At 37.8% G+C, this 26419-nt stretch overlaps 1 protein-coding gene across 1 annotated transcript in view; it reads left to right on the top strand.

Annotated features, from left to right (window-relative positions):
* Positions 1 to 26419, top strand: part of LOC125459774 (golgin subfamily A member 4) — a 709733-nt gene that overhangs the window by 205901 nt on the left and 477413 nt on the right. Inside the window, exon 8 of the mRNA XM_048546606.2 lies at positions 23275 to 23421. Coding sequence (XP_048402563.2) covers positions 23275 to 23421 — 147 coding nt within the window. The remainder of the gene's footprint in view (positions 1 to 23274; positions 23422 to 26419) is intronic.

The raw sequence follows: 26419 nt of genomic DNA, 5'->3' as shown, positions 1-26419 counted from the left end.
TATCTGTCAAGATGCCTCCTAAACATTGCTATCGTATCTGCCTCCACCAGCTCCTCTGGCAGCACACTCCAGGCACATACCACTCTGTGTAAGTAATTTGCCTGTCACATCTCCTTTAAACTTCCCCCTTTTACCCTAAACCTTACATAATTTTTTAAACTTCTATCAAGTCATCCCTCATCGTCCCATGTTCTAGACTAAACAAACCAAGTTTGGCCCATCTCTCCTCAAAACTAACATCCTCCAAAAACAGGCAATAACCTGGTAAGCTGTTTCTGTCCCCTCTCCAAATCTTCTATATCCTTCTGGTGGTGTGGCAACCAAAACTGTACGAAATATTCCAACAGTGGCTTAACTAAAAGTCTATACATTTGCAACATGTTTTGCCAATTTTTATAGTCTGTGCCCCAAGCAATGAAGGCAAGTGTGCCTTCCTAACCATCTTAGCCACTCGTGTTGCCATTTTCAGGAAACTGTGGATTTATATGCCCAGGTCCCCGTGTGTGTTGGTGATAATAAGTGTACTGCCATTTGCTGTATAATAAATGCATTCTTCTCCATCTGAAAAATTCCATCTCTTTATAGCATTCTGAGAAATTGGTGATCACCAGCTAAAAATGGTACAATTCACTTTTTTTCCCTCACTCTTACATGCATTTACAAAATTCCATTCCTCTTTCTTTGTGAGCTTCCAATGTCAGACCACATCAGAAAATAGTGTGTGGCTGAGAATCAGTGGTAATTGCAGTCTTATTTCATGGTCAAGTAAACCTGTCTTCACCCAACATAAAGTGTACCAAAGTGTAATATTTAAATCTAAATTCCTACATCTCTTCCAGCCTGCTATGTTGGATCATCTGACCCACTCCTTAAATTTATATATAGTTCTGTCCATTTTATTTATCTCAGTTTTGCAAATTGCTGTTTTCAATGTCCAGCTTTCCATAAGTTTGGTTTTAGTCAATTAGACTTTGCATTGTTATATCACTGCCACCTGTTTCTAACTAAGGTCATTTTCACTTATTACTAAGTTGTTGCATTTTGTGGACATTTTGATGAATTGAGTCAGAAATAGGAAGTGAAAAATTGGCACATTTAGTGAAATTGCAGCAAGTAAAGTAATATTGGAGGACAGTGTCTTTTGAGATGCCATTTTGATAGGTCAAGTGAAGCTTAAATTTTGTGTGTTATTAAGCGTAAGACATGTTTGGGTGAAGGATGATTTTTTAAAAATTAATTCATTTTAATTTTGTTTACTTGACATGAATTACTTGTTTAGGAAACATAATAGCATGGAAAGTGGGAAACAAAATAATAGGCAGTGTTGAATTAAGATTTTTAAGCAATCAGTCATATTGTTTACCTATAGTGAATGCTGTAGGCATGCAGTAGTCACCTCAATAAATTTTATGACAAATTGTTTGAGTAACCCTGCTGTTAGGGCACCCTGAGTTACATGCATATAAGACAATTTAGTTTCATTAACGGTGACATTAATGGCCTTCTAGTTAATATCTTCTCTCGAGATGCAGCACTTTCAAATGAATGCAAAACCTGATTCCATAGATATTGCATGCATACTTTGATGTAACTGTACTATGGTCTATGAAAACAAGCAAGAAAAATTCATCTGTATTTCAAAAATTATCAGAAACAAATGTCATTAAACAAAGAGTTGTTGATTTATTCCAAATTTAACACTGAAACATTCTGTTGCTCAACTGACATCATATCGGTACTGGTGCAATTTTTATGATCTTTTCAACAAGCTTCCACATGATGCTGTACATGAGGCTGAGAGAGATGTTGAGCAATAAAAGTAAAATACTGCAGATGTTGAAAATCTGAAATAATATCGGAAAGTGCCAGAGAATCTCAGAGGTTCTAACAGTACTGTTAGAGAGACAGAGTTAACATTTTGAGTCTGATGTGACTGTTCTTCAGAACCTAGATGATGAATGTTCTGGAAACTGAAATGCTAATGTCTGCCATCATCTGGGTTGCATCAATGCAGGAGCAGTCTTGGTCATGAGACAAGATGTAGATGGCCTGGAGGGCTATTCAATGACAATGATGTGCCTTGACAGTGCTGCCCGATATATGTAAGCTGCTTATTTCAGCCCTTTCAAGACAGTCCAACACTTGACTGAAATTCAGGAGGGAGGAGCAATTGGATCCTCTGAGTACCTTTATGCAACAGAACAATCAATGCTACCTGAGTGCCCCAGCTGCTTAATTGAGAACATTTCACTGCTGCAGCACATATTTATTCATCTCGAGTATGTGAATTTTCATGATGATGGCAATGGAGCTACCACAATCTCATTATTCAACTGGGAGGTGACAGCATGATTTGACTCCTCCATCTTCTGTTCAAGCATGGGTGAACTGTGCTAGATGAACGCATAAATTTTGTTGCTGGTCTACGAGAACCCGCTTTATTTGTGGCCACCAGACTTTGCATCTCTGACAAACTGAACAAGGCTTCTGCTGGTTTCTGCCTTGTGAGATGGGCTGCCCACCGTTGCCTTCAAGAATAACTCACATATCACATCCTCAATGTTTCCCAAATATCCGATTTGCAATCATGGATCCGCCTCGGTGCCAGTATCTGCCCAAAAGCCAGGTGCTCAAGCATCCCGAGGTGCTGACCATCCACCAAGCCTTCTGCTATTTCATCCAGCATCTCATGGTCTTCCTGCAACATCGATGCTGCAGAGTAGAGAGAACATCATTTAAAGAAGTTTGCATCTCTCAGTAACTCCTCACAGCCTGTAATACCATTGCAAAACTGGTCATCGCAAAATCAACATAGATGCAATATCCACTTAGACACAATAAACTGATTCAAGCATTATTTGTTCACTGTTTTTTGGGTGCAATGTTTGTCTTTTTTTAATTGAAAGCTCTGTAAACATGTAGGCAATCCCTTTCTCTTCTATTGGTATCAGGCATGAAATAGCAGCCAGGCCACCCCCAGTGTGCATCCTCTCCTAGGCATTGTGAACTTTTTTTCCCTGCAAGGTGTAGGATATTCCAAGGTTGCCCATCTACATCATGAAAACCATTGCATTATTTCACACATCTTAGATGCTTAATGCTGTATTTCCATGCTTATTTCTTCTATGATTGAAATGATGTTAATGCATCCTTATGTCATGGACCACGAAAGACAAGTCTCATGTTGTTAAGACATGCTATCACTGCACCAGTTCAGTGGAGCGGCCAGGTACACTCACCAGATCTATACTTGCGCCATTTATGTAGTTCTTGCAAATCAATTCCTTTATCATCAGATTATTGAATCATTTTCGATAGTGAATCCAATTCCTCCTTCCAAAACTGCACTATGGATAATTTTTCAGGGTTGCTGACCTCCTTCCCTCACATATTGAAAGCAATATATGAATTTGAACCCTCACCATCTCCAGTCTGATCTCAAGCAAAGTGTCATTGAATCTTGGGACTTCCCCTTTGGACCACACCTCAGTCTTATTTCTTCTTTATGTTCATCAAAGCCATAATAATTATTCCGCATTTATACAAAGTGAAGACTAGTAGGCACCTTTTAAATTAGATGCCTAATGTCCAGCTGCCACCCTCCCAAATATGCCTAGTAATGCTAATTGAACAGGCAAATGCAGAGGTTTCAAAACTAATCAATAGATGTCATTAAAAAGTGGGATTTGAGGCCCCAAAAATGGTCTTGGTCTGAGATTAAAACAAGTATCAACAAGAATCTGCCCATGTTCTTCATTGGAATGGGATTATTTACATATATTTGTTTCATTGTAAAATTGCTCAAAATCTGAAAAGCATTTCAGTTATACTGCTGAAATTAATGCACCTGCTCATAGTTCTCATGCCAGTTTCAAAAATATTTATACTCTCCAATACTTGACAAACCACTGCTTTAATTAGTTATAACATTGCTGACATGTGATTCAAAATATCAAAATATCCAGCAAGTGAGATTCAAGAAATAACACAAAGTGAAAAAGAGAGTGTTACTTGCTTCCCTATTGCTAGGTTTTTCCTGAGTAGCCATTAAGAAATATGCTACTGCAATCTAATCTGATTCATTTGATGATGTTCGATCCCCGTTGGAAAGCAGTTAATCTTCACTTTATGGTTCCTTCTCTTCCCAGTGCTGTGAATAATCTCTAATGGGGAATCATAAGCATAGGTTCACATGAAATTATTTTGCATCTAGTTGAGCTGTAGTACCTGTCCATAAGACAACATGTTGTGCACTTTGTAATGTTTATAACAATTTCTTAGATTGCAAATACTATCTTAGCTTCTAAATGACATGTTATGAGACCATAAGACATTGGAGTGGAAGTAAGGCCATTCAGCCCATCAAGTCCACTCCTCCATTTAATCATGGCTGATGGGTGTTTCAACTCCACTTACCCGCACTCTCCCCATAGCCCTTAATTCCTTGCAAGATTAAGAAATTATCAATCTCAGCCTTGAAGTCATTTAACATCCTGGCCTCCACTGCGGTCTGTGGCAATGAATTCCACAGGCCCACCACTCTCTGTCTGAAGAAATGTCTTCTCATTTCCATTCTAAATTTACCCCCTCTAATTCTAAGGCTGTGCCCACGGGTCCTAGTCTCCCTGCCTAATGGAAACATGTCAATATCTCAGCTGTAATCACAGTGCAGAATCAAGACGTGGTGTTTCCTCTTCACTTCTTTTCTCTCTCACAATTTTCTGAGTAGGATCCATCTGAGTAGGATCCAGGAAGTGAATAAGATTGTTGGGAGAGGTGGGGAATAAGTAAAAAGGGTACGCTGACATTTTCTGCAGCATCAGAGAGAAGATTGTGACAAACTCCACAGTGTACCCCGTTCTAAATTGGAGCAGAATTTCTCCATGTTGCTTGGCATTGGCAGGAGGTTGCCTGAGAACCCAATTAATACATCGCGCAACTCATTGCGCATGCCCATCAACTTTTATCAAGGTCCTCCTCTGCAGTAGGATTCTTAGATACCCTGCCCTTCAGGAAGCTGATATACAATTCATCATTTTCTCCCAGACTAAGTGAAGTTCACTTATGCCTGGTGACTCACAACATGCAGATCCAATTTCTGTACCAACAATTGACGTACACCCAGGGCCTTTATCTTAGTGGTGCACTGTGAGCCTCTACTCTCCATCTGTAGTGGTTTGGCAGAAGAAAACTTTTACACAGCTGAAAGCAGATAATATGAAGGGAAGAGTTGGAAAGAGAGAAATGAGGTCAGATGGAAAGCAAAACAGCCAGGGTGGCACCATCTACAATTTGTTCAATAGAGCAGATAGTGGGATGAGAGTGAGCTAGGAGTTGAGAAGGAGCCTAAGACAGAAGATACTAACATCTCAATTTTCTCAGCAGTGCTGTATGTGACAAGTCTTGGTCTTTATACAGAGAGCACATGGCTCAGGAATTGAAGATGTCCTTGTTTCCCTCCTGGCCTTGCTTTGTTGTGATCCCTTCTGTTCTATGTTACTTTGTCCTGCAATAGCATGGGGAAGAACATCAGTAATTATGCTGCTCAATGCTTGCATGCTGTACATCCTAACTTATTAGCTGCAGGTATGTGGAAGCCTGTAGCAAGAAGTGGATGTGAGGTTGGTAAAATTGCTACGTGTGTGAGGGTGACGTTGAATGTGTGGATGCTAGGTGCAAGCCCTGAAAGGTGTAGGCTAAGTTTAAAGTCTTAGTGCACGTGAGTAGTTAGTTAAGTGGCAGATAGAAGGTATTATGTGAAGATGCATTCACTTGTCTTGCCCATGCACATTAGTCTCCTGACTTCCAGTGATACTGCTGCCAAGTCCTTATAACCATATGCGAGAACTTACTTTCCAGACCTTCTCTCCGAATCTCTTTAGATGTTGATTTATTAGGGCCTACTGCTCCCAAAAGGACTTGATAATATCTTCTCATGCCCCATCCACCATCACCTCTACACCTCATCTTAACCTTGGACTTCTCTCTCAAGCTCAGATGTTCCATTTCCCTTGTATTGCAACAATAGCATTTAGCTGCAGTCTTGTAAAACTCAATCCAGCTTCACTTTACAAGAGTCAGATCCTCTTTGAGAACAAGATGCCTGGCTACACTACCAGCTACAAAAAAATATTATTCAGTATCCAAATGAATGCAGGACAGAAAACAACGTGGAGGACATGTAGCTCTGAGATACACTAATGGAGGAAAGGTGGCAGCAGTAAACAGTTATCTTAACTAGGAACACCCAGGCAGGTTATGCATTGTTCCCTTTGTACTGAAATAATGTGCAAGCTAATTTTGTGCTCTTGGAAGTTGAAATTTTTAGACAACAGCGTGCAACATATTATTTTGTGATTTTGAATGCAGATGGTGAAATCTAGAGGAATTCAATAACATCGGATGTTAGTATAAATTAAGTATATTTGAAACATCTTTTGGAATTCATTTGGCTAATGGAGTTATGTTGTGGCATGTTAGAAGACAATGATCTGAAAATCCAAGTCAAAAATGGTTTCAGTAGTATATGATTTCAGATAAGTGATTTAAAAGATTGAGAAGTAAATGAGAAGAGGCTTATAGAGCTTGACTGGGTAACACAGAGCAGATGTAAGTCACTGCGTCTTGCAATATGATGTTAAAATCTGTACATTAATCTTTTTTATTATATCTTCAATATTGTTTTCCTCTTTATTATAGTCTAGAGAACTACTGCACATCAAAGTGCCATATTGTACAAAGATCCTGAATGTTGATATTGTCTTCCTGTTTATGTATTTATGTCAAATAAATAATCAGATCTGGTGAAGAGTGCAAAAAATAGTGAGAAAAATAAAGCAAAAAAGTGATCGATATAAACGAAGGTAGCAAGCAAATATAATGTAATAGCTTTGTTAATTATAGAATGAAAATTCACAAAATGACATCTGAAATATTCTGAATGACTTTTCATTCTTTTGATTGTTTTTATTAAATACTTAGCTTTCATCGTTGCAAATGCATTATACATTAAAACAATTATATGTTTACTGAGTTTTACTTCTAATAGTTATATAACAGTAGTTGGTATTAATATGTTGTGCTTGTATGATGGATAGCAGTTGTTTGAGGTGCCAAATTCTGTAGAACACAAATTCTTCAGATTTTCTGAGGAAGGGGCTAGGCCTGAAACATCAGCTTTTCTGCTCCTATGATGCTGCTTGGCCTGCTGGGTTCATCCAGCTCTACACCTTGTTGTATAGGATTCTCCAGCACCTGCAGTTCCTACTATGTCTGCTTATTTTTCTAGTTTTTGTTTAACAATTACAAAGCTGAACTCTCTAAATTTTAGTATGTTAAAAATTGTGCAATTTACAAAGACTAATCTTGAATTTCAGGTTTGTAAAAATGTATTAAATTGTAACAGGCCGACATCACAATCATTAGTTTTATTCTAAAAAGGAACTCATGAAATATCTATTTTTGCTTCTTTTACATGAAATATCCAATCTTCCAGTAATTTTTAGTGATTTTTAAACATCTGTAATGGTTATTATCCAAATAAAATTTGACTATCATGAGATAAAATAATGCACAAAGGAAAGGATGAAGAACTGAAGCATCATTTGAGTAGGAATTTCATCACATTCTTTTGTTTTTATCAGAGTGTAATTTTTGTTTTTTTAGTGAAATGATTCATATTGAACTGGATTATTATTAAGATTGAATATATCATATAATGTTTGGGTGGTGCTGAAGGGTCATTAGTCTCAAAACTTTTCCTTCCTTAAAGGCAAGCTTCAATCCTCAACCAACTTGTATTCAATACACAAATTGCTACTTCAATATGTACTTCAGTAGAGTAATTTGATTTATCATTTCATCTACATTCAAAGTGAAAAATTTCCACTTACTGAAAGCACTCATGTATTGTTATGAAGAGATAGCCATCCTTTATCACTCGATCAAAATGTTGCAATGTGGCTGCTGACTGAAGCTGTAAAGAATTTGGAGTATTAAAGTTTATATTTATATTCATTAAAGTTTCCAGAAAGGGATTAATTAATATATGTAAATTGTTCTGTTTTAATCTGCTATTTGGAGTCTTAACTTTGACAATGTATAATGGCATTTATTGTTATGTATCTTGGTGGTAATAAACAGTGTGTTTTCTGGTCATTAAAGGTGAACAAGTATTTCTTCAAATCAATAGTTCTGAATAAAAATATTGCACATAGTCTAGTATTAAGAATCAAGTACTGGCATTATGTTGTTTAATATACAAATAATGCCTGCTTATGTGTTATTCTTGTAAAACTATATATATATTTATATATATGAAAACTGCATAATATGCATATTAATACACTGAATATAAACTGAAACATTAAAAAGATAATTTTTTGTTGACTAGGAGGAGTGATATTTATTATCTGAAGGCTCAAGCTTAGGTAGATGTAGCAAATCAAGGACTAAAATGGAGACAGTCTCAAATACAAATAAATGAGTATGACTTGATAGTTATTACTGAGATATGATTGCAAGATGGCAAAGACTAGAAACTCAATATACCAAGCTATTCAATGTTTTGAAAAATTAGACAAAAAGGAAAAGAAGATAGGGTAGCATTGTGAGTAGAGGAAGGTATTAGTGCTTGCTAGTGAGTGGTGATAAATGTGCAGTAGATAATGGTGTGAAATCGGCTTGGGTGAAAATAAGGAAAAGTAGGGGAAATATGTCACGATGGGAGCTATCTAAAGGTCACGGAAGCTTTTCCCCACCATAGGACAATGCATATTTAGAAATAATGAAGACGTGTAGGAATGGCAATACAAGTGTCATTGGTGAATTTAATCTACATTTCAAATAAACAAGTGTGACATGGAAGACAAATTTATAGAGTACATCAAGGATTGCTTCTCAGAGAGGTATATTATAAAAACTACCAAGGTACAGGCAATTTCAGGACTAGTAGTCTGTAACGAGGTAGGATAAAAAGAGACCTCATAGTTAAGGATCTTTTAGAGGGTGTTGATCACAACATAGTAGAATTTCAAATTTAGTTTGAAGGAGAGCAACTCATGTCCCAGATCAGTGTCCTCAATATAAAAACATATGATCATCATAGTCATTCTGGACTATAGGGCTGTTCTCTTATTAAAGAGAAATGACTGGTGGTGGTTTAATCTGATGGTTAGCATGTCTCAGTTAGGGGGAGAGATCGAGGAACAGAGCCTTTCATGGTATCTTCAGCCAGTAAAGAATTCAGCCCTCTCTGATGAAGGGTCTAGGCCCGAAACGTCAGCTTTTGTGCTCCTGAGATGCTGCTGGGCCTGCTGTGTTCATCCAGCCTCACATTTTATTATTAAAGAATTCAGCCCATCCTGTTGGCATCATTTTACACTGCAAACCAGCTGCCCAGCCACTGAATTAACTACCCCCCAGCCTCAACATATTATAGGGCCCTTACAGGGATCTGAAGAAAGAGTTGTCTAAAGCAGGCTGAGGAAACAGGCTAAAGGGAATGTCAGTTGCTTTCATGATTTGGCCTGTGTGATTCCAGACTGACAGTAATATGGTTGATTCTTAACCACCCTTTGAAATGGCCTAATAAGCATCTCAGTTTACTGAGAACAGATACTAGTCCTGCCAATGATGCACACATCCCACAAAAGAATAAAATTAAAAATTTAGCAAAAGTGAAAAGGCCTCTTGATAGGCAGCTACAAAAACTGTCAACATTTTCTGCTTGCGTATTCATGATTTAGGTAGACCACTTAGTAACCAAAAACAGCTTCTGCACAACGGAATTTCAAGGTCACAATAGTATTTTGGTTTCTTTACATTTATTTAGCATGACAATCCCCACACTTCATTACCTACAAGATGTTAGCACCAAAGCTGATTTGTCCTTTCGAAAGCTCTCAATCCTTAGATTATTTTCACGCATATACGTATTCACTGGCTATCTTATTCTTTATGTGTTTTGCCTTATATTCTGTGCTTTGGGATCGTTTCTTTTGTGTCTGACATTGACTGTCTGCAATACATAGAGAAAAATTAGCTAATGGGAATTTAAGAGTCAGGATCTGCCTACTTTAACTAATATCAAATAGATAGAATCTTGTTCATCTCAATCATACTTTTACAATTCTTCACATTTATAATTTACTTCAATGGGATTCATCCAGGTAATCCTCTGTGCCTCTTCACGTTTAAAGTTTTAGTTTTCCAAAATAAGAACAGTCATTGTTAATATCATCAGCACAGCCTTTTTGTGTTTCATAACCCATCCATTAAATATAAATATTTATGTTCTTCTATATTTTGGTTTCTACAATTAAAATGTTTGGGTCTTGGATCCTAATCTTTTGGACATATTATTTATTACCATGGATCAAAAACACAACTTTCCTTTTACAAATTCTAAGTGTAATGTCTTTTGCAACTAATAGATTTTAATGTTTGAATTCCACCTTTGCCTTATGCATTAGAAAATAATGTACTTGAGCATTAGATAATGAGTCTGTAAGTAATGTACAGCTCTAACATGTGGCCTGTGCTGTATATCATCTACCCTTTCCCGTGATCTAGTTCTCTAATATGCTTTATATTAGCATCATAAACCATATATTAATCCCTTTTTTAGTGTTTCTCCTCGACTCACTAAATAATACTGAAAATAGTACTCTAGTAAATGTATGTGCACCCTACAAACTAAAATATGAATTCAATACTCAAAGGGTCATCAGTGAGAAATCCTATTCACTTGCATTTTGCACGGCAGGGTACAAGAGATATGATGCTCATAAGACCATAGTGTGTGTGTGAGCAGAGCTCGTGGGATTATGCCAAAGGTTTCTGTAAATTTTTAAAAGAAAGAAGCTTCGGGAAAAATTATGATGGCTGGGTATGAAAAAAACTGTCATCTAAAATGTCCTTTTACGTATGACATCTCATTGCGTATGAATAACAAATCAGGAGCTATTTCTCAGAAAAGGCACTTATAAAACAAAATCAACACCATGGAAGGAGAAAGCAAAATTAATGTATCTCTTGAACTTGGGTCAATTTTCTGACATTGCATGGCAATTTTTTTTAACAAAGGTTTCTGTATCCACCAGCCACATTTTATGTTATTTCACTTCATTGCATCTTCAGTTGACCTTTTGTGAAGTATTGCGGATTTACAGGCAGTTTGATGTTTTTAATCACTTAGTTAAGGCTCTTGGTCATTTCAACAATTTGGGATTTAAAGTGGAAAATAATCACCACCTTGAAGTCACCAATTCAAAAGGTAGAGATTAATCTTTGAAAAGATGAGTGCAGGATTTAGCTGGACTGGAATATAGAAAACCTTTGAAGTTATTTATTGGTTTTATATATTTCTACAAAAGTGTAATGTATCAGTTGGTTCAAACTGCCTGCTGATTATTTTCTTCTGTGTACCCTGCAAAAATATGATTGTATAAGCCTGATTTCTTATTACACCAACACACTTTCACAGACCTCAGTTAATCTGCTCATTATGAAAACAAAAAATGTGTAAGGTTCATAAAAATTGATTCAAAATAAATCAGTTCATCACTCTCTACTATAACAAAATGTATAAAACTGGAACGCCATCATTTTTTATTTATGAGTGGCTTGACATGTTTAAATGATATACAAATTATTGATGACTTTTGTTTTTTTCTTAAAATTTCCAGAGATGTAGTGCCTGCTGATATAATCTGAACAGCAGAGAACAAAGAATAATAATACATAAGTTGCAGGGGAAGAACGTACATATGTCTGAAGCAGATTGATTTTGGCATATTGTCGTGGTTCATCTGAGTGGTGCAAAATATTTGCAGGCAACTGTGTGGGACTAAATTACTTCCAATGACTTTATTACATGCAGTAGAAGAATTTTCCATGTTTACATTGCTTCCTTTTGTCCTACGGGCTCTGCCCAACACTTGGTGCTAGGAGTACATATCTTCTATTTATTTAAATGGAAAACTTTCAACCCGTATCCAGTATTCCAATATCTTGTCCCCCACTTAATTACTGGAAGTGAGTTTGGCAGCGCAGTACAGGTCTGCCACCTACATACTTTTAATAGCTGCGGAGCAGTATTGCTCAGTGACCCGTGGTGAACTGAGTACCTTCAGATCATTTCCATGGTGGATTGGTTCCTGATTTGTGAAACCAGAGTTGAGTCGGGGGCTAGGGGGTAGCAGGGAAAGGAATTTTCTATCACAGGCAAACAGAGGTGATTTCCAGTAAACAAAAATGGATGAATTCTGTATGTGATGTCACACTAGTGCCCTCCTTCTAGATGCTAATATCAGAAAAAAATTGCAGCTTAAAGAGATGTATCAATAATAAAACATTTTTACAATGTATCAAATATTATTTTGCCAGGTATTTATTTGGAAAGAATATAAATGTCTTCATGAGCATTAGAAGTCTAAAAGTATTGCTTAAACAAAATTTACAATAGTGATTTTCAAAAGAATTCTCTCCCAAATATCCTTTACAGTTGTCTTTTTTTAAGTTGGAGACAGCCTTATAATGAACTGATCTGGCAGTTAACTGATCTGGTGCAAAAATGCTGTTCGCCTTCGAAAGCAATCCTGTAATGAAGAGATGAGTAGACAAAGATGTCCCTTCACAGACTGGTATCTCTGAATGCATTCCATGGAGAGTGAACACATACATTTATTAGATATGTAGAGCAGTATGTGGGCTGCTCTTTATTATTTGAAATATTGTTAACTTGAAGTTAACTCTGCCAGTGAAAGAGATGACCCCTTTTCAGATACCCGATATATCAGTGAATGAGGACATTTCTTTCAACATCCTTCATCTGTAAAGTGCAATTTTCAGATCTTACTAGAATAAATGTTAGCATATGTCCATTTTATGTTTATCAGACAGATTATATCAAAATTTTGTTTCCAAATTACATTAAAGATACTCAATAGCTTTGTGTGATACAAGAATCTTAGTTCTGTATGCAATATAAATTGAATGACTGGGGAGAATGAACTTGTCAAAAAATTACAGTCACTTTCAAAGGCAAAAGTGGGGTTACACATATACTGTTGATCCACATGCGCTGTGCAGTTTCTAATTCAATGATGCAACTGTGCAAATGTAAAGCATAACCACATTTACAAGTTGGAAAATATGGAATGTCAAATATAGGTAAGAATTTTTAAGAGGTTAAAGATAACAGCCTTTAAAAAATTATTGAGTGAGCTATTTAATAAGCTAATGTTATAATACACAATTGGTTTACTGTTTATGAACTTGTCCAAGTCACCACATATTGGTGGTAGAGTGGGCAGTGAAGAAGGTTATCAAAAATTACAATTGATCAATTGGGTCAATGGGCTGACGCTTGCAAATGGAGTTTAATTTGAATGAAAGGGCATTGCATTTTGGTAAAACAAACAAAGACAAAAGTAGGGCCTTGGGCAGTGTTGTAGAACAGAGACCTAGGGGCTAATTCTTTGAAGTTTGCATCACATAAAATGGAGTCGCAGGTAGATAGGGTAATGAGGAAGGCATTTGGTATGTTTGCCTTTATTGGCCAATGCATTGAATATAGGAGTTGGGAGGCCTTGTTGTGGCTATACGAGATTTGGTTAGGCTACTTTTGGAATACTGCTTTCAATTCTGGTCTCCCTGCTATAAGAAGGATGTTGTAAAAATTGAAAGGGTTCAGAAAAGAGTCACGAGGATGTTGCCACGGTTAGAGGGTTTGATCTATAGGGAGAGGCTGAATAGGCTGGGGCTTTTTTCTCTGGAACATCGGAGGCTGAGGATGACCCTATAAGAGTTTTATAAAATCATGCGCTGCATGGCTAAGGTAAATAGACAAGGTCTTTTCTCTGGATGGGGGAGTCCAAAACTTGAGGGCATAGTTTGAAGTTGAGAGGATAAAGATTTAAAAGGAATCTAAGGGACAACTTTTTCATGCAAAGAGTGGCGTGTGTATAGAATGAGCTGCCAGAGGAAGTGTGGAGGCTGGTATAATTACAACACTTGAAAAGCATCTTGATGGGTATATGAATAGGAAGGGTTTGGAGGGATATGGACCTAATGCTGGCAAATGAGGCTAGAGTAATTTAGGAAATCTGGTCAGCATGGATGAGTTGGACTGAAGGGTCTGTTTCCGTGGTGGTTAGGATGGTGCTTAGCCTGCTTGCTTCCATTGCTTAGAGCTTTGAGTATGGGAGTTGGGACATTATGGTGAGGATGTTGGTGAGGCCTCTTCTGGAGTACCAGACACAGTTCTGGTCTCTCTGTTAGAGGAAGGATATTATTATGCTGGAGAGGGTTCAAAAGAGGTTTACCAGGATGTTGCCGGGATTGGAGGGTTTGAGTTAAAGGAGAGGCTAGATGGACTGGTACTTTTTTCACTGGAGTATAGATTGAGAGGTGACCTTATAGAGGTTTATAAAATCTTAAAGGGTATAGATAACGTGAATGGAAGGTGTCTTTTCCCTAGGGTGGGGGTTTTCAAGATTAAGGAAATATTTTTAAAGTGAAAGGAGTGAGATTTTAAATAAAGGTATGGGGGCAATGCTTTTACGCAGTGTGTAGTTCATGTGTGGAATGACCTTCCAGAGGAAGTGCTGAATGCAGGTACAACTACAATGTTTTAAAGACATTTAAATATGTAAATGAATAAGAAATGTTCAGAGGGATATGGGACAAGCGCAGGCAGGCGAGACTCAATTTCTTTGGGATTATGTAGGAATGGACTGGTTGGACGGAAGTGTCTGGTTTTGTGCTGCGTTACCCTATTAATATGACTCTATAAATAGGACTTAATGTGGATATGTAAGGAAAATCTTATGTCAAAAAAGTGATTTTTGAAGGTTTGTAAAATTCAAGTTGAGAACAGCTCCAACAGATGCTTTGATTGAATTTCCTTTCTTTTTTGCTTATTGGTTGAAAAATAGTTCATCACAAAATGAGGAGGAGGGGTTCAAATCATAAACTGGTTTGATTGAGGGGAAGAGAATACTGATCTGTGGGAGTGTTGAATGGCATCCATGTGGGTATATTGTCAATCCTGGGAGAGGTTGGTGACTTTGATGTGGGCGGTTGAGAGGGAAGTAAGCATTGGAGATTTTGAAAAGTACAGGAGGTATCAGAGAATGATTGGAAATTGCATGTCTCATGACGATTGCGATGTCTAGGACTTGATTGTGGAATTTGTGGTGGAAATGTTTTTTGATGGGAACCTAATTGTGAATGCTCTTCAAACAGGCATTTGCCTCTTGAATCCACTGGGAATCTATGAAGTGCTGTGTTTCTCAACTTTTCAAAACCTATCAGACAGCAGTTATTGTCAAAAAAATGAAATGACAATGAGAGTGATAGTCTCATTATCATACATTCAAATTCCAGACCACCCCCTTGAAATGGATGGACAGGTCACCCACGAGTTTATGCTGAAATATGCAGGTAGAAGGCAGCTTTGGGTTAGGATTTTTTTTTCTCAGATTTTAACTGCTCACCCTACAAAAAACCACATTCTTTTAAGTTAGAATACCCTTCAAGGATCCTTATGTTTATTTTTTAAAAGTTTAATTTCTACCTGTGTCCTTCTGATATCACTACAACCCACTGTTCACCACATTTCAAAGTTTTGTGTTATCTTTAAATTCTGAAAAGATGCTCATGCACAAAAGATCAAGATTGCATTGATTTCAGTACTCATTTCTGGGGAAACAATTGTTCATTTAATCTCATGACCGTTATCTACTTTCTATATTAAACAATTCTATGTCTGTGCTCCCATTGCTTCCTTAATCCCGCAGGCTTCAACCTTGGCAATAGTTATTAAATGCTATACCAAGTGATTTTAACAAGTCCACATACACAACACCAACTGCTCTACCTTGTTATCTCATCAAGCAACTCAAAGTCAAGCTCTTCAGAGATGACTTGTCTTTAATAAGTCCATATATATAGACATAATTGGACAACTGAAATGAACAGACACATGGAGTATACAGGAAAAATCCAACCCGGCCAGTTACCTCCCCATCAGTAAATTGATCAGAGCTGTCATCAGCACAGCTATCAAACAGTACCTGCTCAGCGACAACCTGCTCAGTGAAACCCTGTTTGGGTTCAGCTAGGATGACTCAGTTCCTGACCTCATTATAGCCTTGGTTCAAATATGGGCAAAAGAGATGAATTCCAGAGGTGAAGTGAAAGCGACAGTCCTTGATATCAAGGTGGGATTTGACTGAGTGTGACATAAAGGAGCCCTGGCAAAACTGTAATCAGTGGGCATCAAGGGGCAAACTGTTGGTGGTTAGAGTCATATCCCACACAGAGGAAGATGGTTGTGGTTGTTGGAGGTCAGTCGTCTGAACTCCTGGGCATCTCTGCAGGAATTCCTCAGGGTAGTATCTTCGGCCCCAACATCTTTAGTTGCTTCATCAATGAGCTTCCCTCCATTATCAGGTTAGAAGTAGGGATGTTCACCGATGATTGCACAGAGTTCACCATTCGTGACTCCTCAGATACTGAAGTAGTCCACATTCAAATGCAACAAGATCTGGACAATATCCAGGCTTGGGTTGACAAGTGGCAAGTAACATTTGCGCCCCACACTGCCAGGTTATGACCATCTAACTAGCACCCTTTGACATTTAATGGTGTCACCATCACTAAATTCCTCAATGTCAATATCCTGGCGGTTGTCACTGTCCACAAACTCAACTTGACTCACTACATAAACACAGTGACTACAAGAGCAGGTCAGAGGTTAGGAGAGCTGCCTGCGAGTAACACACCTCCTCACTCCCCAAAGCCTGTCCATCATCTACGAGGCACAAGTCAGGAGTGTGATGGAATACTCCCTTGCCTGGATGAGTGCAGCCGCAACAACACTCAAGAAGCTTATCACCATCCAGGACAAAGCAGCCCACTTGACTGGCACTACATCCACAAGCATCCATTCCTTCCACCACTGATGCTCAGGAGTAGCAGTGTGTACTATCTACAAGTTGCACTGCAGAAATTCACCAATGATCCTCAGACAGCACCTTCCAAACCCACGACCACTTCCTTATAGAAGGACAAAGGCAGGAGATATATGGGAGCACTACCACCTCCAAGTACCCCTCCAAGCCATTTACCATCTTGATTTGGAAATGTACTGCCATACCTTCACTGTCGCTGGGTCAAAGCCCTGGGATTCTTTCCCTCATGGCATTCTGGGCCAACCCACAGCTGGTGGGCTACAACAGTTCAAGAAGGCACATCACCACCACCTTCCCAAGGGCAACTAGGGATGGGCAGGAAATGGTGGCCAACCAGCGAAACCCACAACCCAGAAACTGAATAAATAAAAAAAAAAATGAGATTTCAGATAGATTAGAATATTCTAGAAAAGAATAAGTGTGGCATGATGCATATTGCAATGACGAATATGCAACTGCATATTTGAAATGGTATAACCTGGTAAGTTACTGGAATGGAAAAAACTTGCTGAGGCTTTGTTTATGCAACTCTGTGGTTATCAGTAAATAAAACTGTTAAAAATAAATGTAGAACCCTTGAAAGGATATTTTAACCTAAAAGAAGGGGTTTTGTCGTGGGAGAGTTTAAATTCTGAAAACTAAGATCATTAATTGGTCTCCATGATAGTTAATTTTGTGCTGGATAGTGGTCAGTAATTGTAAAGAAATGTTTCAGTCTATTTCAAAAGCTTTATTTAGGATACAGTTACACAGTCACTTTGTAACTGATAGCATTGCTGGCAAAGTGCTGAACTCAAAACCTGAGGATTTCAGTTTACATACCAAATATGAGCTTTACTGTTTCTTGCTGAACCATCTGAAAGACTGCTTGATATTGGCAGAGTGTCACACCTTGTGGGAAGGTTTGCTCCACTATGTTAAGTTTAAAACAATATCTTGCATGTTTCCTGGAGAATAGCGATACAACTCTGGAAGTATTCTGATCAAATATCACTGGCATGAAATGTTAACCCTGTTCCCATCTTTGCAGATGCTGCCTGGCCTGTTGAATACTTCCAGAATTATGTTTTGTTTCAGATGCACAGCTAACACAGTATTTTGCTTTTGTATGCATGATCCCTGTCCATCCAATGGTGGCATATTTGGAAAATCTGTATTAAAGAGAATTCCATGAACACCCCTGTTCTGTAGAAACAATGAAACAACCAAATAATGGAACATTAAAAGTGGTGAATGGGAATAAAGATCTTTACCAGTTTGAAAGGCTAACAATCTCAGGTGATTACTTACTTGAGTACTGAAGCATTGAGAAACAATTTTAATATTGCAATTGAATATGTTTGTAATCTCAGTAAGTTTGTCAATGAAACAAAAGTGGGTGAATTTAAAGTTGTATTCATTGGAAACCAGGAAGCAAGCAACCAAAATTGCTTGGGAGAATTGGCCACCAACAGCAAGATACATTTGTACCTGTTTAGGTTGTTGACCTAGTAAGTGTTCTCAGGATGAATTTTTGTCTGGAATCAAGAAATTGCAATCAGATTTTTTTGTGTTCGGTAATCCATTTGGAAACTGGTTGGGTTTCAGATTTTCATGTTGTTAAGTTCTTATTTGATATGGGGGTGAAGTTCCTGTCTAAATAAAATTTGTCAAGGAAGAGATAGAGAAGGACTTAAGATACCCACCAACAATCACTAAGGTTGATGGTTGTCCACAAATAGAGAATTTGTGTCAGGATCTGCCACTGTGCCAGGCACAAGATGGAATGAAACGACAGAGAGCGGAGAATAGGGACAAAAGTAGAAATTTCTGGAAAAACACACTAGTCTGGCAGTATCTGTGGAGAGAAAGCAGAATTAACTTTTCAGGCCCAGTGACCTTCCTTCAGAACCAACTGTAGCTGGGAAATGTTCGGTATAAATGCTCACGAAGAGGTGCAGGGAGAGGGGAAAAGAGTAAACAATGGGTAGAGATGGAGCCCAGAGAGAGAGAAAAAACAGTTGGGCAGACAAAGGAATGGGTAAAAGTCAGCCTGAGAGAATGAAAAGCTGCTACTGGGCCCATTAGAGGCAGACAATGCTTTGTTTGTGGAAGCAGCCCATGTGATAACAAGGTCTGGTGTATGGGGGTTCAGGTAAGAACATGGGAGAATGTGCAGAAGCCCTAAAATTGTTGAGCTCAACATTGAAGCCAGAGGTTGCAGGGTTTCCAAGTGGAGAATGAGGTGCTGTTCTTACAACTTGGACTGATCTTCACTGAAGCACTGCAGCACTACTTTATGTTATGACAAGTGTTTCCCGTGACTTTCAGATATCTTGTCTACTTTAATTGTACTCACAACAATGTTTATACTTGGTCTGGCTGCTGTAGTCAGAGCTACGACTTGATCAGTGAATTACTTTCACTCAACTTCAGCTCCTTTCTCTACACCCTTAGGCCAAAATATCCAGAAACCTATATGAAAGCGTCTCACTTGTGACAATGGAAACAGTTAGGCCTTTGAGTATCATTTCAACCCTCAGCATCAAAGACAGAGTAGCGGAGTTGTGGGAATAAGGGAGTTAGTGGAGGAAGAGAAAGAGGAACTCAATTGTTTTATCTTTTCCCAACCTATTTAGTCTCCAGGAATTGATTGTTTTTCTGCAACAGGGGAAGAACTTACTTACTTGGTCAATGACTAATGTTTATTCTGTTCCTCATGCCCAAAATAGTTTAGCAAATGATGGTAAAGCTGAAGCACAGGTCAATAGATTTCTGTGGCAGGAATATTTCAGAAAGCATAAAATAGACATAATCCGATGAGTGAGAACAAATTCAAACGACAGACCTACTATCTGTGGTTAACTAGAATGGTTATATATGATATCAAATATGAAAGAAAGAGCATGTAATTTTGCAGAGACAGCTGACAGGACAGAAGGATGGACAGTGTATAATAAACAGCAAATATTTACCTAAAGATTAACATGGAGGGAAAAGCTAGTGTATGAGAGAAATCGCGCCAGAATTCTACAAACGGACAGAAACAGGTTTTGTAATTTCTTTTAAAAAAAAGTTAACAAACTGAGCATTAGACCAATAATAGGTGAGTTTGGAGCGAAGTAATCGTGGAAATGAATAGGTATTTTACATTTTTCACTGAATAGGATGCAAGTAATATTCCAGAAACAGCTATAAATCAAAAAATAGAACGAAGGGAAGAACTCAGGAACATTGTAATCATTGGAGGAGCAGTGCAAGTAAATTGTTGGAGTTGCAGACTGACAAGTACCTCAATCATGATGGACTTCATTCTAGGCTCTTTGGTTAATATTGCTGTCCAATTGATATCACTATCATATTTAGCGTTTAGATTTAAAAGTAGTAGCATTTGTGATTGTTTACCCAGCTTTAAAAAAGAGCTTGCAACCCTCACACACCCTCACCTTCCCAAGACGCATACCATGCCCCCATTGCCAAGGTATGCCCCTCTTTGCATCCAATGCCCCTTGTAATCCAAACAGCCTACATCCTTACAAACCCTGATGAAAATTGAAAACCCAGGCTGGGGCTCAGGAGTTCTAATTATCACTGGACTGTTAATCCAGATTTGCAGATAATGTTCTGAGGACCTGAATTCAATAAATATCCCGAATTAAGGGTCTAATGATGACCATTAATCCATTGTCAATTGCTAGAAAAACCCATCTGGTTCACTAATATCCTTTAAAGAAGGAAACCACCATCCTTATCTGGTCTGGCCTACGTGTGACTCCAGACCCAAAGCAATGTGGTTGACTCATAACTGCTGCCCGGCCAGTTAAGGTTGGGCAATAAATGCTGGCCTAGCCAGCAACACCCTCATCCCTTGAACGAATAAACAAAAAATTAGGTGTATCAAAAAGGTAGCTTTCTTGAAGAAAATATGCAAAACATGCAAGAAACTGTTTTTTTTAACAGACTTCAGTTATCCCAGTGCTCCTAGGAACACTAGGTGAATGTTGTGGTTGTGTGATCAATGTAAATATATGGGTAAATACGCGAATTGTAACAGCATTGTCAAAACCCCTACCCATTATTAATAAGTCTTCTGTGTGAATGGACATGAATGTCATGCTCAACGTGCTTTCAAAAGTGAGATAAGCAAAGGATGCACAAAATCAAAATAAAACCAAAAGTGCTGCAGAGGCTGCAAATCAGAAACAAAAACAGAAATTGCTAGAAAAGCTCAGCCAGTCGAGCAGCACTTATGGAGAGAAATCAGAGTTAATGTTGTGGATCGAGTGGCCCTTCCTCAGGACGTACACTCTGATTTCTCTCCACAGTTGCTGCCAGACCTGATGAGCCTTTTGAGAAATTTCAGGGTTTCTTTTGTATAAAATCAATTTTTGATATTTGGATTTTCAGACATTCAACACTGATGTTTTATTAAACATAGAAATTGTGGGGGAAATGTTAGAAATGTTTATTGAAATCAAGTTCAGAAGTGCTTTATGTTCAACAACAGAATAAATCCTATGTCTCAGCCAGTAAGTCACATGATGATATTACAAGATGAAAGCCCTCAATCCATTTCATTTCATCTCATCTTCTGATTATTGGGCAACTAGCTATAATGGCCCATATGCTGCACACATTCTGAGACCTACACAAGAATTGAAAATAAAATGCTGTTTCATTGTTTACTCATATGGTGGTACTATGGAAGCTTAATGGGACTTTCACTATCAGAATGCCATGCTGCTTCAAAGGGTGAGATTCCCATGACTACAATCATAGGCTTGATGGTAAACAGAAATTATGAGTACTGTCTGAGTACTGTAAAGGAGTGTTTTTGGCATTTATGGGATTGTATCTTACAATGCGTTTTTATAATCTTTAAACTTATGTTATATGCAAATAGTTTCCAATCTATCTTTGTGAATTCTACAAATTTTGTAGCATACATGTGGTAAAATTGAAGTGTGTTCATATCAAAGAAGAACTCTCCACAGACTGGAGGCTTCCCAAAGGAAGGTGGTTGTGATTGTTGGAGGCCAGCCACCTCACCTCCAAGATATTTCTCCAAGAGTTCCTCAAGGCTGTATCCTAAACAGACCAGCTTTCAAAACTTTTAACAATGAACTTTCTACTAAAATTAAGTACAAATTGTAGATAGTTGCTGATGAGTGCACGGTATTAATTTCCAATCAGTGCCCCTCAAATAATGATATTATCCATGTCTGCATGTACCAATACCTAATTATCATTTCCAATAAGGAAGAACCTAACCACCTTCCTTTGATAATGAGTGATATCAATATCATTGGAAATCCCCAGCAGCAACATTCTGGATGTCATCATTGATCAGAACCTTAAATAAAACAGCCATGTAAATACCATGGCTTCAGAAGTAGCTAAAAGGTTGTGACTCTCCACTGTGTTTAGAAAGATTAGGAAATGTGTTTTGGTTTAATAATCTTAAAATAGAATTTATGACCAATGAGTTGGTAAATGATGTTTAGATTACGTAGCTATAATAAATTCTTTCATCATCTTTTGAGCACCGTCAAGAGTGTGATGTGATGCTCTCCCTTGGGTGGATGACTGCAGTTCCAAAATATTTAAGAAGCTTTAGTCTATCCAGGGCAAAACAGTGTACTCAACTGGAACCACATCCACCAACTTCAAAATTCACTATGGCAGCAATATTTATCATACAAAATGTTGTACAACAACTTGCCAAATTTCTTTCAAAAGTACCTTCTAAACCTGCAGCTTCACTTCCTGGAAGGACAGGAGCAATAAGCAACCCTGACAAGATCTCTTCCAAGTCACACTATTGCTGCTCTTTTATTGTCACTGATTGAAAATCTTGGACCTCTCTAGTTAACAGTACTCTGAGCATACCTACATCATATGGACTGAAATGGTTCAGGAAGAAATATATCCTCAATACTTTGTCAAGGGCAATTAGAGATGAGCAATAAATGCTGGTCTTGCCAGCAATACCCACATTATTTAATGAAAAAAGAATGATTGGCACAGCTAAGGAGAAATACCTGGTCAAAAGCAAGATGTTATTTTTGTTGGATGAGAGGCCTGAAGTAATAATATAGTAAATAGATTAAATTATTTAAAACATACATTCATTGTAGAAACACAAGATATATTAACTACTGTCAAGAAACAAAGGAAAAAATGAAAAGATTTTCTTTAAGTTCATGTCCTTTGCAACTACATACAATTGCTAATGTTTGGTATAAGTGTTGGTGTAGGGAGTTTATTTTGTCTGAAGTAAACTTTGCTCCCAATCACTTGTTTCTGATTATTATAGATCATTGAAAAGGAACAAAAAATTCAAGATTTACAGGACACCATAACTGAACTGCATAATGAAATGGCCATGAAAGATTCAGAAAATCTGAATCAGCTGCAGGATATACACCACCTGGAGAGTAAGGTCAAAGGCATGAAACAAGAGGTATGATTTCTGTTCAGACAAAGTAGAAAATGTCTTTTCATCTTATAATTTAAAAATAGGATTTATGATTTCTTAATTATTAAATGAGGCTTCCATTACAAAATTACAATGAAAATATTCGTCCATTAGGATTTGTTAAATGTTTCTTCCAGATTTTTTAAGCATCCTCCGATTTGCTCTTTTGTGCTTTTCTTTTAAGGTTATAAGTTTTTCCTCTTCTAAACTTGTCTATCCTATGGATCATGTGATACTTATCTTTAAAAGCGTCATTGGTCATGTGTGTGTTTCTTTAAGAGATCAGATAATTTAGGTATTTTTATTTTTTCATTTTATTGTTTTATAAATTATTGTATTTAATTATATTTAGATAATTATTACAATTATTTTATTTTTATATTTTATTCTCATCACAGCAAAGCAAATGCTTGACATGGTAAAATATATAGAGATACTTAATGCAGTTTTCATTTTAAAAGTATAACCAATATTAAAACTGCTGTGTTTTCTAAATGCTGTCTATTAATGTAATCACTTTAGATTTTGCAGCTACAAACAAGGGTTTGGGATTTGGACTGTGTGGTCCCACTGATGGCAGTACTAAGAAAGCTCTGAAATGAAATAATGGAAGCCAGAACTCTTCCAGTAATCTCTGGCACAGGTTGTGCAATTTATGCTGACTGGGTCTTGCCATGAGTGTACTGGACTTATGCAAAGTGGGAAAATTGTGGTATTGATTGGGCAAATTGGTACAGCATTCTGCCAAATTAAACCATGCATGCCTAGTTAACCATCAGTCCTACTCACACTCAATTCTAAGTTCAGCACCTTACCAACTAGCATTGTTGAAATGGCCAACCATCTACTTACTGGCTGAAATCCAATTAGAAACATAGAAACAAAGCAAACAGGAGTAGGTCATTTGGGCCTTTAAGTCTGATTTCAACCGATACCTTTTGATCCCTTTAGCCCAACAAACTATATTTAACTCGTTCTTGGAAACTTCAGTGTCTTAGTATCAACTGTTTCCTACGGCAGAGCATTCAACAGGCTCACCACTCGTTAGATGAAAAGATTTCTCATGATCTTTCATCTCTCCTCAGTGACAATTGGCTTACTATTACTGATGCAACAATTTGTGGAAGTACAGTATTTCATTTATGTTCTTGAAGCTGCTTTGCTATTATATAGGATTTTAAAAAGAATGGTACGGCATCCTGATGATGCTGTTACATTCAGAAAAATCTTGTTTTAATTATGTGGGATTTGGACTGTGACATGATGAAAAATAGAGCTCACGCAGCAGAGAAGGCAGGGGTTTCAAATGGAGGAGGAAAAGGTGGGTTGTCAGTAGAAGGTCCCACCTACTGTTGGTCTTGAGAGAGCACTCCACCTCCATCTTAGCTGGGAGCAGTTCCTGAGGCACTTGTGTTTTAACAAGCAGGTGGTACCTGACTGAATCAGCTCCTGCAACCTAGGTGCAACCTCACAGCAGAGCAAAGATGGAATTTTAGTGGCTGACAAGTTTACTGTCACCCTGAATTTCTATGCCAGTAGCTCTAAACTGACAGTACTTGACTGTGTCCGCAATAGTGCAATGGATCCTGTTTAATTCGAGGCTATACACTGAGTGGCTGGTTGTTCTGGGAATGGCAAGGTGAGGCAAGAATCAAATGTGACAACATCATTGGGGCAGGATAAGTAGATAGTAGCATTGAGCTTTGTAAGATATGGTAGGAAAACCTATTAGGTGTCATGGTGGAAATCCCTCTAAAATCTCAACAAACACAGAGTTGGGCAAAAAATAATGTAAGGTTTAGCCCTAAGACTCTGGTTCCCATTAAAACATCATCTCATCATCAAGGTCACTCTATCGTTTCCCACGTTCACTTGACCTGCTACAGATCAACATTGTATTTTTGGCTAAATTCCTGAAGTAAAAGCCTCTAACAAATAAATGTTTGTAACAAAACTTCGAAAAACTGTTACAAAACAGAATTAACGCCTTTCTATATCTCGCCAATGCATGTCATTCCCTGTTCTAATATTCATAAGCTAGCGCTTCCCAAACTTTTCCCCATTGTTACTGTATTTTGGTGCTTGAAAATTGCTGTGGTTCATGTGAGAGTGAGGTGGGATTATTGTGAAGTGAGGCAGTAGGAGACTTGTGAGAGTTGTTGAAAGTGGAATGGGAAAGGGCAAGCTGCTAAGCCCTCAGAATTTGAGTGAAAAACACATACTTTTCCATGGAGTTTTGTAAGACAGTAATTTAACCTCAAGGACATGGCCATAGTTTAATAAAAATAAAATGACTTAAAGGGGATATTCATAATAACACAAAAACTAGGATTTGGAGGAGGCAGTTCAGCCCTATGAACCTAATCCTCCATATAATGTGATTATAGCTGATCTCATCTCATCTTCAACTCCACTTTCCTGCATGTGCCCTATAACCTTTCAATCCATTACTAATTAAAAATCTGTCTAACTCCTCATTAAATTTACTAATGTCCCAGCATCCACCACACTCTGGGATAGTGAATTCCACAGATTCATGACCCTTTGAGAGAAATAAGTTGTCCTCAGTCTCATAAATCTGCTATCCCTTATGCTGAAAACTTCTCCTTCTAGATTGGCCCACATGGGGAGACATCCTCTCTATTTTGTCAATTCTCTTTAGCATTTCATGTATCACAATTAGATCTCCGCTTATTTTTGTAAACTCTAGAAACTTTAAGCCTAAAATACTTGATCTGTCTTCATAAGACAAATGCCTCTTCTTTGGAATCAGTCTAGTTAACCTTCTCTGAACTGATTCCAATGCAAGTACATCCTTCCTCAAGTAGGGGAGCAGAATTTTATGCAGTATTCCAGGTGTGGTCTCACTAATGCCTCGTAGAGTTGCAGCAACACTTTCCTATCTTTATATCTGTTCCTTTAGCAATAAACACCAAAATTCCATTTGTTTCCTGCTGTACATACATACTAGTTTTCTACAGTT

This window comes from Stegostoma tigrinum, chromosome 16, assembly GCF_030684315.1.
Source record: "Stegostoma tigrinum isolate sSteTig4 chromosome 16, sSteTig4.hap1, whole genome shotgun sequence".
Lineage (NCBI taxonomy): Eukaryota > Metazoa > Chordata > Chondrichthyes > Orectolobiformes > Stegostomatidae > Stegostoma > Stegostoma tigrinum.
The sequence above is the reverse complement of the archived record's forward strand: the minus strand, read 5'-3'. Positions and strand labels throughout refer to the sequence as shown.